The sequence below is a fragment of the Erinaceus europaeus genome, chromosome 17 (genome assembly GCF_950295315.1).
Source record: "Erinaceus europaeus chromosome 17, mEriEur2.1, whole genome shotgun sequence".
Classification (NCBI taxonomy): domain Eukaryota; kingdom Metazoa; phylum Chordata; class Mammalia; order Eulipotyphla; family Erinaceidae; genus Erinaceus; species Erinaceus europaeus.
The window spans coordinates 31,096,331-31,114,775 of record NC_080178.1 but is presented as its reverse complement, the minus strand read 5'-3'; the positions used below and the strand labels follow the sequence as shown (position 1 = coordinate 31,114,775).

General features: G+C 36.4%; 1 protein-coding gene across 1 annotated transcript in view; it reads right to left on the bottom strand.

Moving 5' to 3' along the window:
* Positions 1-18,445, bottom strand: part of LOC103126329 (doublecortin domain-containing protein 1) — a 295,249-nt gene that overhangs the window by 81,437 nt on the left and 195,367 nt on the right. Inside the window, exons 8-10 of the mRNA XM_060176649.1 lie at positions 10,815-10,938; positions 4,272-4,453; positions 46-144 (exon numbers count right to left, since the gene is read on the bottom strand). Coding sequence (XP_060032632.1) covers positions 46-144; positions 4,272-4,453; positions 10,815-10,938 — 405 coding nt within the window. The remainder of the gene's footprint in view (positions 1-45; positions 145-4,271; positions 4,454-10,814; positions 10,939-18,445) is intronic.

The following is an 18,445-nucleotide window of genomic DNA, read 5'->3' as shown; positions in this document are numbered from 1 at the left end:
CATTCAACAACCTGAAAATAACCTTGCACTTAAGACTGTATTTACCTCTCCAAAAGTTGATACAATTCAGTCTCGCTTGTTTCTAATTTAGAATATTTAGTGACATCATGTTTTATATTCTCTTTCCTTTCAGTGTCAACAGTTCTAAAACAAAAATATGAGATTTGAGCAATATGTCAGCATATGTTGTCAATTATGATTCAATTTGCTTTTTTTAATGAAAAATTTTATTAGTGATTTAATAACATTTACAAGACTATAAGATTACAAGGACAGAGCTAGTGAGACAGCAGAATGGTTATGCAAAAGACTCATGCCTGAGGCTCTGAGGTCCCAGGTTTAATCTCCAGCACCACCACAAACCAGAGCTGAGCAGTGCTCTGGTCTTTCTCTCTGTATTTCTTTCATATTACCATAAAATAAATTAAATTGAAGAAACAAGAAAAACATCAGAGAGGTATAATAAATGAAAAACACATTTATCATGATTTTTCCGTAATATATACTTTTTCTAAAAATTAGAATTTAAAATTAAACAATAGACTGTATGGAGAGTCCTTAACCAAATAAAAATGAAATTACCTTATGTCATAGCAATACTACTCTTAGGCATTTATCCAAAGGACACTCAAACACTAATTTGACGGGATGTCCGCACTCCTATGTTCATAGCTGCATTATTCACAATAGCCAAAAAGTGGAAGTAACCTAAATGCCCACAACAGATGACTGGCTAAAGAAGTTATGAGAAAGAGACTCCACGGAATATTACTCTGTAATAAAAAAAGATGATATTGTGTCCTTTGGGACAAAATGGATGGAACTAGAGGTGATTTTGAAATAAAGAGATGAAAGACGACTTACCAGGTGGCTTCACTATTATGTGAAATATAGAGAACTAATCCCCATGGACTTACAAAAGAACAACAGAAACAAAAGCAAGGTGACTTTATGAGACTATGGTGACTATCTTTGGGAGGTGGAAGGATGGAGACAGAATTTGGAGGCTTATTGCTAAGATTTTGTTATTCACAAAAGACTAAAATGATCAACAAAGTAATGAACAAAGGCTATCTGACCTTCCTTTGATATTGTAATACTAACAAAACCACCTCAATACTATCTATAGGGATCAGGCTGTGGCACATCTGGTAAGCGCACACATTATATTGCGCCAAGGTTCTTGGTCCCAGCCTCTGGTCCCCACCTACAGGTGGAAGGCCTCATAAGCGGTGAGGCAGGGTTGCAGGTGTCTCTCTATATATTTAACTATCCTCTCTCCCCTCTCAATTTATTTCTTCTCTATACAATAATAAATAAAAATATTTTTAAAAACAATCTATAGTGAGATATATAATAACTAAATGACAGCGGAATGTAGTTAAAATGGACCTATATTTATTTCATCGTTATATAGCCTGATTTACTTGTAAAAACATTAGAACTGTCCAAACTCTCTTCATTTTTATATAAAACTTTCAGGTTAATGCAAGTAATTTACCCTGCATGCTGTTGGCACTTACTTTTTCTGAAAGAGTAGCTATTTACTTTTGTTATATTAAAAGTAGCATGGCAGGACACTGACCATGTTGAGAAGTCTAAGATATTGAATAGAATACAATATGAAGCCACTGTTGGCGGCACACCCTTTTGCAAAAGAATAAATGCTTTGCTTCAACTCCTTAAAAAAAAAAAAAGAATACAATATGAACAGTGTTCTATGGACTTGAGTTACACAGTCTCCAGGTAATGTTAGCCACAACTCTCCCATACTACTCTGGAAGGAAAATGCCTTTGATGGTCCTCAAGAAAGATTTTTTAATCAGCCAAGAACTTAGTAAAATTTCAGAATTAAGTGTATTTCAATTATTTGAGAATCATTAATTCACAGATGTGAACAAAGTAAATATTTGATTAACCACTTGGTCTTTTCCACAAAATAGTCAATGAAGAGTTTCACATTTCTGCTAGAAGAATCCAAATCAACACATTTCTCAAATTATGTTTGGGTTGACTAAATGAATGATGAATTTAAAAACACTGATGTAGTAGGACAAAATCTGTACAAGATTTGGAGCCATAGACAGTGACAAAGAATAAGGAAAAAAGTAAATGTAGGAAGAGACAAAAATCATTCGCTAACTTTAAATGTTAAAAAAATGTCATATACTACTTTAAGGGCATTACACTCACATTTTACATCTAGCAGAATGAGCTAATTATGAAATGTATGCGTCAAAGATTTCAATTTCAGGCTTGACTTTACTTTGAAGATTAATTTTTTACTTTATCATCTTTACAGGCAGTTCAGGGACAGCCAATCTGAATGTTACTCATTGTTCGGTGATGTATGAAATATATTTATTTAATCGATGTGAAGAAAGTAATATTAAACTATTATCAGCAGCCTCAAATATTCTAAACATTTCAAAAGAAAGGTCAAGAGATAATATCACTGCTAATAATATGAGAAACAATGTGTTTAACTCATTCTTTACATCAGAGCTTTACTCTGGTCTATGATTCTTTTTGTCATCAAATATAATGAAGTTAGAGCAGGGTATTTTTCCTCCGTGTTTGAGAATTGTTTACTGTTTGGTAAGGTTTTGTGGGTTTTTTTGTTTGTTTGTTTTGTTTTTTGCCTCCAGGGTTATTGCTGGGGCTCAGTGCCTGCATTACGAGAATCCAGTGCTCCTGGAGGCCACCTTTTCCCTTTTGTTGCCCTTGTTGTTAATCGCTGTTGTTGTTGTTATTGTCGGATAGGACAGAGAGAAATCGAGAGAGGAGGGGAAGACAGAGAGGGGGAGAGAAAGATAGATACCTGCAGAACGGCTTCACCACTTGTGAAGCGAATCCACTGCAGGTGGGGAACCGGGGGCTCCAACCGGGATCCTTATGCTGGTCTTTGCGCTTTGGTCATGTGCACTTAACACACTGCGCTACCGCTGGCCTCCTGTTTGGTAAGATTTTATTGAAACTTCATGAAGTAAGGTAAATTATAGACTATATGATATTGTACTTCGGAAACTGTATTTTCCAGGGTCCAGGCAGTGGCACACCTGGTTAAGTGCACAGATTTAAGCCCCTGCTGCCCATCTGCAGTGGGAAAGCTTCACCAGTGGTGAAGCAAGGCTGCAGGTGTCTATTTCTCTTTATCCTTTTCTATCTCATTCTCCCCTCTCAGTGTTTCTCTTTCTCAGTTCAATAATAAACAAATGAATATATTTTTTAAAATATATCTTTAAAAAACTGCATTTGTTTTTCCAAAGAAGGCTAGGGAGGTGGTTCACAACAGGGTGTCTGTCTGGTTAGCATGAGACCCTGGGTTAAATTCCTGGCACTACAAAACAGAAACAAAGAAAAAGTATGTCAGAACTCCAAATATAGTACAGTACTACTTAGCAATATTTCTAAATCAATCTCTCTCTCCCCACCCCAATTTCACCTATTCCCTCTCCTACGTCTATCTCATTCTTTAAATAAATAAAATAGAAATTGTGTTGGATGAATGTTTCATGTGTGAGACTCTGAATGTACTCACTGGCAACACACACACCATTTTAAATATGTCAAAGATATTAATATAAATAGGTATAATAACTTTAATGAACTATAAAATTATATTTAAAAAGTAATTAATGAGTTTAGTTATTTCAAAATACACTTAACAAAACTCAAATAAAAATGCTAATTCCGGGAGTCTGGCGGTAGCGCACTGGGTTAAGTGCACGTGGTGCAAAGCTCAAGGACCCGCCTAAGGATCCCGGTTGGAGACCCCGACTCCCTACCTGCAGGGGAGTTGTTTCACAAGCGGTGAAGTAGGTCTACAGGTGTGTAACTTTCTCTCCTCCTCTCTGTCTTCCCCTCCTCTCTCCATTTCTCTCTGTCCTATCCAACAACAATGACATCAATAACAATAATAACTACAACAATAATGAAAAACAACAAGGCCAACAAAAGAGAAAATAAATAAATATAAAAAATAATAAAATAAAATAATGCTAATTCCAAACAGGCATGATCACAGAACTCTTTTTACTACTCTTCTCTACTAATTGCTTTCTCCTCTGCTTAACTTAATACATCAATATTCATACTAATTGCCTGACTTCAAAACTAAAACAAATCTTAACGTCTATTTTCATCTCCAAACATCAACCTGGAAGCTCCTCAAATAAATAAACACAAACTTCTCCCAGAAGAACCAAGAAGACAAAGTCTGTAGGAATGAAAATTGTATTTAGTAAGAAATGCTGACAAGTTGTTCTTACAGCATTCTCTGTCTGGGTGAGATGTCCGGACATACAACTGTAAGGGCTCGGCTGCTGTTCTTGTCTCCATTTCTCAAAACTCTGATTCTCACAGGAGCATATTGGCCTGGGGTCTTATTGATGGGTTTCTTCATGGGAGGACTATTTGGAATAAGCAATCCTTCTATTGGCCAATCAAACTCCTTCAGAAAGAAATGACAAAAAAAGTGATAATAAGAAAAAAATCACATTTAGGCACAATAAGTAAACATATTATTTATACTTTCAACCTTTCATTTATTAATCAAAAAATGTGAGGGCACTGAAGATGTTCCAGACAATTCTAAGTAATATTTTATTTGAATAAAGAAGAGAGACAGTAATTTTGGCAATCTGGTTTTTGCCTGCCTGCCTGCCTACCTGTCTGCCTGCCCATCTTTACTATTTACTAGAGCCCTGTTTATCTCTGGCTTATGGTGGTGCGAGCATTCGAAGCTGGAAACTACAATATCTCAGTCATAAAAGTCTGTTGTACAGGATGGGTAGTGACACAGCCAGTTAAGTGCACATGGTACTAAGCGCAAGGACCTGTGCAAGGATCCGGGTTCAAGCCTCCGGCTCTCCACCTGCAATAGGAACACTTCATGAGTAGTGAAGCAACTCTGCAGGTGTCTATCTTTCTCTCTTTATCTCTATTCCCCCCCCTCCATTTATCTCTGTCCTAGCCAACAAAAAAAATGGAAACAATGGCCACCAGGAGCAGTAGATTTGTAGTGCTGGAATCCCAGTGATAACCCTGGAGGCAAAAAAAAAAAAAAAAAAAAAAGCAAGAGCCTATTGTACTGCTGCTGGTGCTGTCTTCCCAGCCCCAGTAATTTTTAACGATTTCATGGAAGACATCAAGTATATCTACCAGGTTTGTAGCATGGACAACTGGGTGAATGTTATTGTCATTCACAGAACAGAATTAATTTGATATGGGTTTTGCCCACGTATAAGGTATCATTAATCAATATGAAAGGATGCATGGGGCAAGAAGTGTGGAAAAGTGGTCTTAAACTAGCATTATTTTAAGCCAAATCAATTTCACAAAGAAATATAAATTTGTGAAGATTCCAAAAACTAGGATGAAATGATTTAAGAACTTAAACAATAAACAACAAGGGCAATAAAAAGGAAAATGAATAAATATAAAAAAAAATTTTAAAAAAAGAACTTAAACAAAATTTAGATGTTTCAGCTGTAGAATCCACTTACTTAACACCCACTCATTCATGCATTATTGATGTACGTATTATTTGTTTACTGCATTCCAGGAATTGTGCTACAGACTAGAAATAAAATTGTGAGCAAAATGAAACATTCTTCCTCCTGGAAACTAGATAAAAAGCAATTACAATAATGTAAGTGTAAGAGCAACAGTATACCGGTGTGATGCAGCCACACAGGAAGAAAACTTAAATATCATGTAACATGGTCATCTGGGAGGTGGTGCAGTGGATATAGCATTGGACTCTCAAGCATGAGGTCCTCAGTTCAATCCCTAGCAGCACATGTGCCAGAATGATATTGGTTCTTTCTCTCTCTCTCTCTCTGCTTATCTTTTTCATGAATAAATAAATAAAATCCTTTAAAAATAATGTAACAGACCTGAAGCTTTAGTAGAATTTAGTGCAGTAATAGAGGGGTGGAAGGATGAGGCAGCACTTATGTGTCAAATATGAAAGTAAATAGATAAAAATATGACTAGATGAAGGAAGCCCAAGGGTCTTTTCTTCTTAATATGAGATATCACAAAGATACAAAAAAAAAATGATCTTAAGTTTCATGACATTCCAAAACTGTCACTAATATTTCTTCCTATAAGCTGCTTTAAACATTGTTAATGTCTATTGCATTTTCTCTTTGGACATAGAGAGAAATAGAGTATCAGAATAATGAAGAACAAGAAAAGCAAAGATAAACTGTTGGGAGTGCTGTTTCTTCCCTCCCTATTTTCTCTTTTGGAATTCTTGTTTTCCCAATCATTTCTCTGCTGGTTTTCTCTAATGCTCTCACTATCCCATGGCACAGTAACATTGTCAGGAGATTCTTAAAGGATTGTGATTTAAACTGGTAATTCTGTGTTTTCTTTTGTCCACATAGCTCTCATAACTAGAGACAACCTTTTTGTCTTTGGGGGATTTGGTTTCAGTGATTTAAATGTCTTAGTCTGATTGGTCCTCCTTTATCAATTTGTTATTAAGAAAATAACAGGTTTTTCTGTTTTCTATGTCGGATTTTATAATACACCCTCTCTCCATTTTATACTGAAACTAACTTTAACCCTTCCTGAACCTCGAGAGAAAAATCTACAAATAACCCAATTCACAGTTTGTTCTTGACTTGTATTGCTCTCTGTACTTACCTCCCCCACCCATGTTGGCTTATTAGTGCTGCAAACCTAAGTGGAACCACTCAGTGGATGATGATGGGAATAACTTTCATAGCAAACTTGGTCTTCTGGGCAGTTGCATCACTGCAGCATAATTATATGAACATCTTTCAGTCACTAAGCAGTGACTTCTTGGTTCTATTTTTAATTTTTAAAAATATTTTTTTGGATAGAGACAAAGAGAAACTGAAAGGTAGAGACAGAAAGGGAGATAGAGCTTGGGAAGTGGCACACCTGGCTGAGTGCACAAATTGCAATGTGCAAGGACCAAGTACAAGCCCCCACTTCCCACCTGCAGAGAAGAAGCTTCATGAACAGTGAAGCTATGCTGCAGTCCCCCCTCTCTCTACTTTTTTCTCTTCTCTCTCTCTTGTTTTTTCTCTTCTCTCTCTCTTCTTTTTTCTCTTCTCTTTCCCTTTTGATTTCTCTGTCTCTATCAAATAAATATTTTTTTAAAAATGAAAGGAAAGAGAGGAAGGGATTAATAGATTATATGTAGTTAGTACTTACTAAACTTGCCTTTAGATTATCCTCCTTCTATGTAATTTATTCATACATTGGATTCTGTGACAGAAATGAAATCAACTTACTGTTCTCAACCATTTAAGAGGATATATTTGTTAACTTTAAATGTTGATCATGTATGCATTCAAGTTCAATTTTTAACAAATTTTAAAATATTTATTTATTTTCCCTTTTGTTGCCCTTGTTGTTTGATTGTTGTAGTTATTATTGTTGTTGTTACTGATGTAGTCATTGTTAGACAGAACAGAGAGAAATGGAGAGAGGAAAGGCAGAGAGTGGGAGAGAAAGATAGGCACCTGCAGACTTGCTTGTGAAGTGACTCCCCTGCAGTCAAGCTCAAATTTTATAAATAACAACAAAAACTGAAAATAAGAGCTGGATTATATCTCACCACACATGAGGACCTATGTTCAAGACTTCAGTCCTCACTTGAAGAGGGGAAGATTCACATGAATTGGAGCAGTTAAGCAGGTGCCTAACTCCCCCTCCCATATGATAGAGATCAATAAGAAAGTAAAAGGGATTGCTGCTGTTCTCCCTGGTCTAAGTTTTGAGAGAGTCAACATATCAAAGAATATGGTGGCACAGCTATATACAAGATGCTGGGTATTGTACAGAAAATCCTAACAAAGGGAATTTTCAAAGTTAAACCAATTACCAAATAATGTGATGATAACAATAACTATCCATTGTCTTCTTAAACCCTAAGACAGCAGGAACCTCACATTTCCACTATAGAGCCAATATTTCCCCCAGTCCTGGAACCTTAGGGTGGGGCGCACTTTCCTGCATGCTGCTCTCAATTCATATCAAATAATATTGCATCCACCGATCACAACTTAATCAATGCAACGAGTGCCACCTCAGCATGCTTCACTTCAGACTGTGTCCAGAGACTTCACCTGTGGAATGACAACCCTTCAGCTTCATTACTCGGGTGAGACCATTCCTTTAATAGTATTCTCTAATTCCATTCTAAGTGGTTCACTTCCTAACAAAGTCCCAAAACCTAGATAAAGACCGGGTCCCCTGAGATAGAGCATATGTTCACACGTGTCCATAAACTAGGGCAAAATATATACCTGAAAGCAAAAGTACACAATAGTCTGCAGTGAGTACCCCCCCCCCCCAAAACTTCATCAGCACTATTCCAGCCTTTAGGTCCATAATGGTTCAACAATTTGTTTGGCTTTGTATGTTAACTCTCTTTTCAGCCACCAGGTTCCAGATGCCAGCAGGATGCCCACCAGACTTCCCTGGACAGACAACCCCACCAATATGTCCTGGAGCTCCGCTTCCCCAGAGACCCACCCTACTAGGGAAAGAGAGAGGCAGGCTGGAAGTATGGATCAACCAGTCAACGCCCATGTTCAGCGGGGAAGTAATTACAGAATCCAGACCTTCCACCCTTCTGCAACCCTCAATGACCTTGAATCCACACTCCCAGAGGGATTAAGAATAGGATTTTATGTACACTCCTAGTAAAATGTAGTCATATAAATAAATCACTAGTTAATTAATACGAGGGGGAAAAATTAATTGTGTCTTGAAGTTTTTCAAAACACAAACTGAATCTTTTCAATATATAGGCTGTGTAATTGATATGCAGACTCTCTCAAAAGCCTAGACCAAGTAGATCAGAAGCAACCAAAAGCACAGCTATATACAAGATACTGGGTACTGTACAGCAAACCATAACAAAAGGACTTTTCAAAGTTAACCCAATTACCAAATAATGTGATGATAACATTAACTATCCATTGTCTTTTTGAACCCTAAGACAGCAGGAACCTCACATCTCCACTATAGAGCCTCTACTTCCCCCAGTCCTGGAACTTTCCCGTATGCCTCTCCCAATCCATATCAAATAATATTGCATCTGCCGATCACAACCTAACCAGCACAATGATTGCCACTTTAACATGCTTCACTTCAGACTGTGTCCAGAGACTTCACGTGTGGAATGACAACCCTTCAAATTCATTGCTCGGGTGAGACCTTTCCTTTCATAGCATACTCTAATTCCATCTCAGGTGGTTCACTTTCTAACAAAGTCCCAAAACCTAGATATACACCAGTTTCTGTGAGAGAGAGCATATGTTCACACATATCTGTAAACTACTGCAAAATATATACCTGAAAGCAGAAATACACTAGAGTTTGCAGTGAGTACCCCCCTCACACTTCCTCTCCACTATTCCAAGCTTTGGGTCCATGATTGCTCAACAATTTGTTTGGCTTTGTATGTTAACTCTCTTTTCAGTCACCAGGTTCCAGATGCCATCAGGATGCCGGCCAGGCTTCCCTAGACTGAAGACCCCACCAATGTGTCCTGGAACTCCACTTCCCCAGAGACCCACCCTACTAGGGAAAGAGAGAGGCAGACTGGGAGTATGGACCGACCAGTCAACGCCATGTTCAGCGGGGAAGCAATTACAGAAGCCAGACCTTCTACCTTCTGCAACCCACAATGATCCTGGGACCATGCTCCCAGAGGGATAGAGATTGGGAAAGCTATCAGGGGAGGGGATGGGATATGGAGATTGGGTGGTGGGAATTGTGTGGAATTGTACCCCTCCTACCCTATGGTTTTGTTAATTAATCCTTTCTTAAGTAAAAAATAAAAAATAAAAATAAAAAGAATAGGAAAGCAATCAGAGGAGGGGATTGGATATAGAGATCTGGTGGTGGGAATTGTGTGGAGTTGTACCCCTCATATTCTACAGTTTTGTTAATGTCTCCTTTTTAAAATAAATAAATAATTATTCAAACATATATATCATATTTTCTTTGTCTATTCATCTGCTGATGAACACATTGGTTGTTTCCACATTTGGGCTATAATAAACACTGCAATATTTTTTTAAAAAAAATGTAAGTAAAAGGGGGAAAATAGCCACTGGGAATGGTGGACTTGTGCCAGCACCAATTTCCAGCAGTAACCCTTGGTGCAAAAAATGCAAATAGGTGACATATTATCCTAGCTACTAGGTAGGAAAATATAGTGAGGAAAATTAATTTAGAAGAGCATAGGGGTGGATAAAATAGGAAAAACATGAAGATCAGAACAACCAAAAAATAAATTAGTGTCTAAGCAGTTATTACAAAATTGAGGAAAAACCAAGCTTAGCTTAGTTTTTAAATTACCTGTACACTGCTTCTCAGAGATCCCATAAGGCAGAAAAATGAACAAACAGAGAAAGTAGAAGGATGGGGAAAAGATACAATCACCAAGTAATAACCTTCAAAATTGGCATCTTTCTATACAGCATTGAGCAATTGATAATTTCTAGAAATATAGAAAAATCTCTACATAATTATAGTTTCACTCATGGAGATATACAGTATTTCGGAACACATCTGTGTCTAAGAAACTAGTTTCAAAGTACAGATAGTAAAAATTTGACAGATCACAAGAAGATATAACTTCATCTCCACAATGGAAGGCTTAAACACGTCTTTCTACTTAATTGATAGAACAACGGAATTAATTTGTCTCTCACACATAACAACTGCAATTCAATATCTTTATGAAACTTTTCAGGAAATTTGAACACACTGGGTGTAAAGAAATTTTCAACAACCACATCTTCTACTAAACAAACCTCATTAAGTTGGCCACTGGGAAGGACTGGCCACATGTAGGTAAGCTTGTTCCAGACAGGATTTTCAACTCTGGAATGTCTCCACTGCCCTGGTTTATTGGTCCCTTCATGTTTTATGGCCCATCTAAAACAAATGAAAGACAAAGAGGAGTTTATCTACCCTAAATATCTCTTTAAAATAGTCATTGAGTACTCAGACATGGGGCAGACTCAGCTTGAATTAAAAGTCAAAATCAGATAATTTGCTACATGCAAGGGAAATAAAAAGTAATTAGAAAAAGAACTATATTAGAAACCAGGAAAAATCAGTAATTTACAGTGGAATTTGAGACAAAAGTCAAAGTAGAATTACAGTAATTTTATAATAGCAATGACACAAATAAAAATATTAACATTAAAAAAATCAAGCAAAACTTAAAAAACATCAAAGAGAAAACGACACAGACATAGTTATTTTGAGAGACATTATTACATGGTAAGCAGAATACAAACTAGGAATGAGATTTTCACAAAGTCACAGATAGAAATATAAAGGGATAAAGAATAGAAAAGATTTCAGTGAAAGGGATGGGATACAGAACTCTGGTGGTGGGAGATGTAATGTATCCCTCTTACCCTATAGTCTTGTTGGTAATTATTAAATAATAATAATAAAATCTGACTATTATAGCTCCCAAGTATAAATGTGTAAAATGTTTGGTGTATTGTACCAAAGTAAAGGACTTTGGAGTGAGGGAAGTGTTCAGGTCCTAGATCATGATGGTTGGGGAGGAACTAGGTGGGAGCTGAAAGTTTTACTTGGAAAACTGAGAAATGTTACACATGTACTAACTACTGTAATTTTACTGTAGACTGTAAACTATTAGTCCCCTTAATAATGAAAGGGTATAAAATATAAAAATTTATGTGCATGCTGACAGGCAACTGAGCAATTCTATTTTTCATAAAAATTCTCAAAGCATTTGGAAATTTGCTAAATACTAATAAAGTAGAATTTAATCATGTATAAGTAAAAATTAAAGAATCAAAACTTTGCGTCAAATTATAGAAAAAAACACAACTAAAAGTGTAAAATTTGTAATTTCAACTACAAGATAGATTTAAAAATCACAATCTATGCCTCCCCAAGACATAATTTTACAATATATGGAAAAAACTAGCTTGATGAATATAAAATGAAAATAAACAAAAATAGTATTTATAAAAACTTCTACAGGAAGTCATCAAAATAGTTCACATGGGTAGTCTACGTGCTTGATTTGCTTAATATTCATGATACCCAGACTGGAGCCTGACCCCGACAGCACTGGAAGAAATGGTGCCTTCTCCTCTATTTTCTTCTTTCTGTCTCTGTCTATCTCTTTGTATCTGTAAATGTTGACCTAGAGCAGTGAAACCTCAGTAATGTAAAAATAAAATAAAATAACCTTCCAGGGTTTATCTAGAATTGTATTTAAAGGTAAAATAATAATGTTAAGTTTCTAGCCTTCTGGGAGTTCTCCAGACTGCTCTCCACTGGTGTTGGATAAGTTTGCATTCCCACCAACAATACAGGAGGTTTCCTTTGCCCCAACAACCTCTCCAGCATTTGTTGTTACCATCCTTTCTGATATATGATAGAGTGAAGTGGTATCTCGTTGCTTTTATTTGCATTTCTCTGACAATCAGTGACTTAAAGCATTTTTTCATATGTCTGTTGGTCTTTGAGATCTCTTCTTTGGTGGATATTCTTTTAATATTCTCTCCTCATTTTAGGATGGGGTCATTTATTTTGTTGTTGTTGCTGAGTTTGGTAAGCTTCACCCTGAAATTCCTCTCCTGAGGAAATATCCTAAAGAACCAAGTACACCCATCCAAAAAAGACCTATGTATACATACCTATGTTCATCGCAGCACAATGTATAATAGACAAAATTGGGAAGCAATCCTGGTGTCTAACAGCAGAGTGGCTGAAAAAGTTATGATATATAGATATATATATAGATATATGAAATTGAATATTACTCAGCTGTTAAAAATGATTTCACCTTCTTTACCTCATTTTGGATGGAACTTGAAAGAATCATGTTAAGTGAGATAAGCCAGATAGAAGTTGAGAAATAAGAACAGAAGGGGAAACCCAGAGCAGAACTTGGACTGGGTTTGGTGTATTGCACCAAAGTAAAAGACTCTGATGGGGGTATAGCTTTCATTTCCTGGTGCACAATGGTGAAGGAGGACCTATACAAAGGGTTGGAGTGTTTTTTAGGAAACCAAGAAATGTTATACATATACCAACAACTGTACTTACTATTGACTAATTTTAATCATAATGTTAATTATTCATTTATGATGAGAAAAAAGAAAAAATAATAAAGCACTCAACTCAATGATATATTTTAATTATGTAAAATTGTTCTATTAAAATAGATTAAAATTAATATTTACATAAAAATAAATAGAAAATACAATATAAGGACCAATAGAAAGAATTCACTTGGATAATGCATTGCTTTGCCATGTATGCACCCAGCTTTAATCCAGGCTTTAATCCAATGTATTAAAGGAAACTTTCATGCTGTGATTTATTTCTCTATCTCTCTAAAAAAATTACAGATAACAGGAAAGAAAGAAAGAATGGAAAGAGGGAGGGAAGGAAGAAGGAAGGGGAAGAAGGAGGAAGAAAGAAGCAAGAAAGACTGTAAGAGAGAGAAAGGGGGGAGAGAGAGAGAAGGAGGGAAGAAACTACAGGGTAGGGACTGGGCAACTGCATACCAGGTTGAGAGCACACATTGCCATATGCAAGGACCTGATTTCAAATCCTTGGTCCCCACCTCTAGGGGGGGAAGCTTCACAAGCAATGAAGCAGTGCTGTGGTATCTCTTTTTCTCCATCTCTATCTTCTCTTCCCTCTCCACTTCTGTCTGTTCTATCAAACAAAGAAATATAAACTATGTAGGGGCTGGATGTTGGGACACCAGTTGAGTGAACATGTTACACTGAGCAAGGAGCTGGGTTCAAACCCCCAACCCCCACCTGCAGGGGTAAGCTTTGCTAGTGTTGAAGCAGTGTTGCAGGTGTCTTTATCTATCTATCTTCCCCTTCCCTTTCAATTTCTCTCTTATCAAATAAATAAATAAAATATTAAAGGAATATATATCAACAGAACAATTTAAAGAAACATTTTAGTAATAAAAACATTTTTATAAATTAATCTGGATCAATAAAAGTATACTACAAATTAAACAGAAAAAAATAATCTAACATAGATGAATACGTAAATGGAAAAATTCTGATAAAATATATTTTTAAATTTCATAGATTTACAACAGAAAAATATTCTTGCTAAAATAATGTAACAGGTCACAAAACAGATAGTTTTCATGTTATAGAAAGTATTCCAGGGGCCAGGTGGTTAAGAACACATAATATGAAGCATAAGGACCTGTGCAAGGATCCTGGTTTGAGGATCCAGTTCCCCACCTGTCGGGGGGGGGTTGCTTCACAAGTGATGAAGCAGGTCGGTGGGTGTCTTTCTCACTCCCTCTCTATTCTTCCCCTCTCAATTTCTCTCTGTCCTAGCCAAAAAATTGGAAAAAAAAAAATGGCGGAGGGAGCATGGATTCATAGTGCAGACACCGAGCCCCCATGATAACCTGGAGACAAAGAAAAAAAAAAAAGAAAGAAAGTATTCCAAATCATTAGGACATAGAAAACTTAATTCATTCCATGAAGAGGAGATTAGTTTTGTAATAAAGTCAGTTAGCAGTAATTTAGGAAGTAATAGAGCAACTTTATTTAAATTGAAACTGTAAAAATCTTAAGTCAATATTAGCCAATAAAAAATGTAAAAATGACAAGAGAATTATTGGCTGCAGTTATGTAACACTGATCCTATAAATGAAGTAATGAACATTTATTAATATAGAAAATCACTAATTGATGAATGAGAATACAGAAACAATATATCATCCATAAAGTTTTACACCCGTGATGGTCTTCTAGGCCTAAAACTTTTCTGGGATTGCCAAGTCTAATGAGAGAGACCTGTAGTATTCAGATTTCTATCCAAGGTTACAGGTCTTGCAAACTCTTGGGGCCAAGACATGAAAGAGTGACTGGCAACAGCAGAAAAACTCTTCTTTACCAACATAGAATCAAGAGGAACCAAGATTAGGGTCCTCTGAAACCAGAGAATGATGGAATACCATCTTTGTATTAAGTTTCTCTTATTTCTTCATGGAAATAATACTGTATGTCTTAATATCTAAAAGTGTGCCTTATATACTGTAAATGAGAGGTGACAAGGCTTTGGTAGAAACAAAAATAGTATTTTACAAGATTGTAAGATTACAAGGCATAGTTCCATGCCGCACCCACCACCAACGTTCCATGCCCCCACTCTCCCAAAAATAATGACCACAGTCCTCACAAAGTCTTAGTTTGTTTACTTCTAGATTTCTTTTTTTTGCAGGTACACATCTCAGTTCTCTATGATTCCACATGTGAAACTATCTAGTAGTTGTCTTTTTCTTCTCTTTACTTATTTTTCTAAGCATAACAACCTCCAATTCCATTCATTTTGTCCCAAAGTACACAATAGTATGTTTTTTATTGCACATTACTATTCCATGTAGTATATATCCCATAACTTCTTTATTTAGTCATATATTGATGGGGCTGAATTCAAAAGAATCTGCCTTCAAAGAATTGAGGGATCGCTTTAAAAATCTGAACTAAGATTCCAATTTGGGGAAATAACTTGCTTGCTATCATAAAGGATCAGCTTATACAGACTCTAATAATAGAATGACCTCATTTCTGTGGATTAAGAAACCAAGAGGCAGAGAGAAGAATTCCCCTTATTATGATTACTCTCGGTGAGTACTTCAGAATGTACATCCTTGTTTTCTTTGATAGAGTGCTGATTTTCATTGTGGAAAATACAATAAGTCTTTCATTGACTTAGGAAAGTTTAATACTATCTGACCACTATAGGCTTCACACTGTAGACTATTAAGCCAATAAAGGAGTTACTCTACTGGTTGGAGAATATATTTGGATTGTCATTCTATGTGGAGTTTACTCTTCCACTACAATGGCAAGGAGGGGTACCCAGGAAAACTTAAAGGGACGTTTCTTCATCTGTGGTCTATGAAAAGAGTAAATAGATAATTGCAACAGTAGTAGTCTGATGATATGAAGGATATTCGGGGCAAGGTCTTCCAAGGATAATATTTTGGATAAAACAATTCAGACTAACCAAAGTTCTACACAAGCATAAAATCTAAATATAGGATATGATTAATGAATATCATTATTCTCAAGATGACCTGAAACAATGGAGATTGAAGCTTAATTTATTAACATTGTTTAAGTTACTTTAGAAAGATATAACAGAAGAGTTCATTGAAATACCAGATTGTCACTTTCCCTTTTGAGAGTGATAGATATCTCTTATGCTGTCTTGCTATCATAAGCATGCAAATAGGTCATAACTGAGTATGAAGCAAATAGAAGGAGGTACAGCTTATATGCTGAGTCAAATTCACTGTTCTCACAAGTTGTGGTATATATATACACAGTGGAATACTACTCAGCTATTAAAAATGGTGACTTCACCATTTTCCGCTGATCTTGAATGGACTTTGAAAAATTCATGTTGGAGAGTCCAGTGGCAGCGCAGGGGGTTAAGCCCAGGTGGTGCAAAGCTCAAGGACCAGTGTAAGGATACTGGTTCATGCCCCTGGCTCCTTACCTGCAGGGAAGTTGCTTCACAAGTGGTAAAGCAGGTCTGCAGGTGTCTATCTTTCTCTCCCCCTCTCTGTCTTCCCCTCCTCTCTCCATTTATCTCTGTCCTATCCAAGAATGATGACAATAAGAATAACTATAACAATAAAACAACAAGGGCAACAAAAGGGAATAAATATTTAAAAAAAGAAAGAAAAATTCATGTTAAGTGAAATAAGTCAGAAACAGAAGGATGAATATGGGATGATCTCACTCTCAGGTAGAGTTTGAAAAACAAGATCAGAAGAGCAAACACAAGTAGAAACTGAACTGGAATTGATGTATTGTACCATATTGCACTGGAGTTGGGGGGAGGGAATACAGGTCCAAAAAGGATGACAGAGGACCTAGTGGGGGTTGTATTGTTATATGGAAAATTGGGAAATGTGATGCATGTACAAACTATTGTATTTACTGTCGAATGTAAAACATTCATTTCCCAATAAAGAAATTCAAACAAAATTCACTGTTCTCTGGTTTTCACTGTTTACATGCTGAGTGGAAATCACAAATCTCTCTTTTGTCACATCATGTCATGTTCTAACACTATCAACTTTCTAATCCACCTGTAAAGAGAAGGCTACAAGTTTTTCATACTCACTGAATTAAGGATGGCTCTATTTCCCCAAACTGACCAGTTACTCAACTATTTCAAGACTCAGTTGGAATACTGCACTGGGGAACACGGCCATAACTTACATAATCAACTGCCTAAAAGATTCTATGGGGGTCAGTTAAAACTCTCTCACACAGACACACATACACACACACACACACACACACACATAGAAAGAGAGAGGGAGGGGAGGGAAAGGGAGAGGGAGAAGGAGAGGAAGAGGGAGAGGGAGAGGGAGAGGGAGAGGGAGAGGGAGAGGGAGAGGGAGAGGGAGAGGGAGAGGGAGAGAGACAGAGAAATAGCTCCTGGGAAAATTTTGACTGAAAACAACTCAGAAGCAAGCAGGAACTAATAAAAAAAATTCCTTTTCTCGTCAAGTTATGCACAAGTCCAGCCAGGTGAAAAGTGGTCCCATGAGGCTGAGGCTGATTACTCATAAAACTATGCTCAGCTCCAGAATATTCCATCGAGTATTAATCCTTTTTTTTTTTTTACTGCCTATAGTACTCTAACTTTTGCTGATTTAGGATTGCACCTCCTGGTAAAAACTTAGCTTATAAATATTGCCTTCGACAATTGTTTTCTAAGGAACTAGGATGAAAACACAATGGGTCAGTTTAAATTTCTGCCATCCAAAGTCCTAGATAATGTATTTTATCACTCAATCTAAATAATCTCTTAACAAGGTTGGGGGAAGAGAGAGAATTTAATCTTTAAGCATAAGGTTAGAGAAAAAGTTAGAAGTTCTGATCATTTGTAGATAATATGGTTATAGTCTATGCAAATATACTTGTGTAGATGTGAACTAAGTTTTTAGTTTGCATCCAGAGTTTTCAATAGAGGAAAAAGATTAATCCTTCCAGTTGCAGTGCCTGTATAACTTCAGCCCATCAGGGTGTTTTTAAATGGTCAAGTTCAACTTATGGTGTTAATAAACACTCACATAAAACAAAGGCCATTAAAATGCAGAGTTCTAGCACAGTGTGAGCTTTTATGTAAAAGCAATAGACCTCTTAATATTCTTCTTTATAAATGAAGAGTTGACAGACCCTTAACTTTAATGGCACTAGCAGGTCCAGCTATAATGACTGTACATGTACATCACATCAATTAGAACTTTACATCGGTTAAGAACTCTAGAGTCTAATTCCTAAAAGTCAGCACTAGGTGGAGACAATGATTCATGCAATGTTTGCAGGAAGACTTTAATCTTTTTTTATCTTATTTCTATTTATTTTTTTTTCCA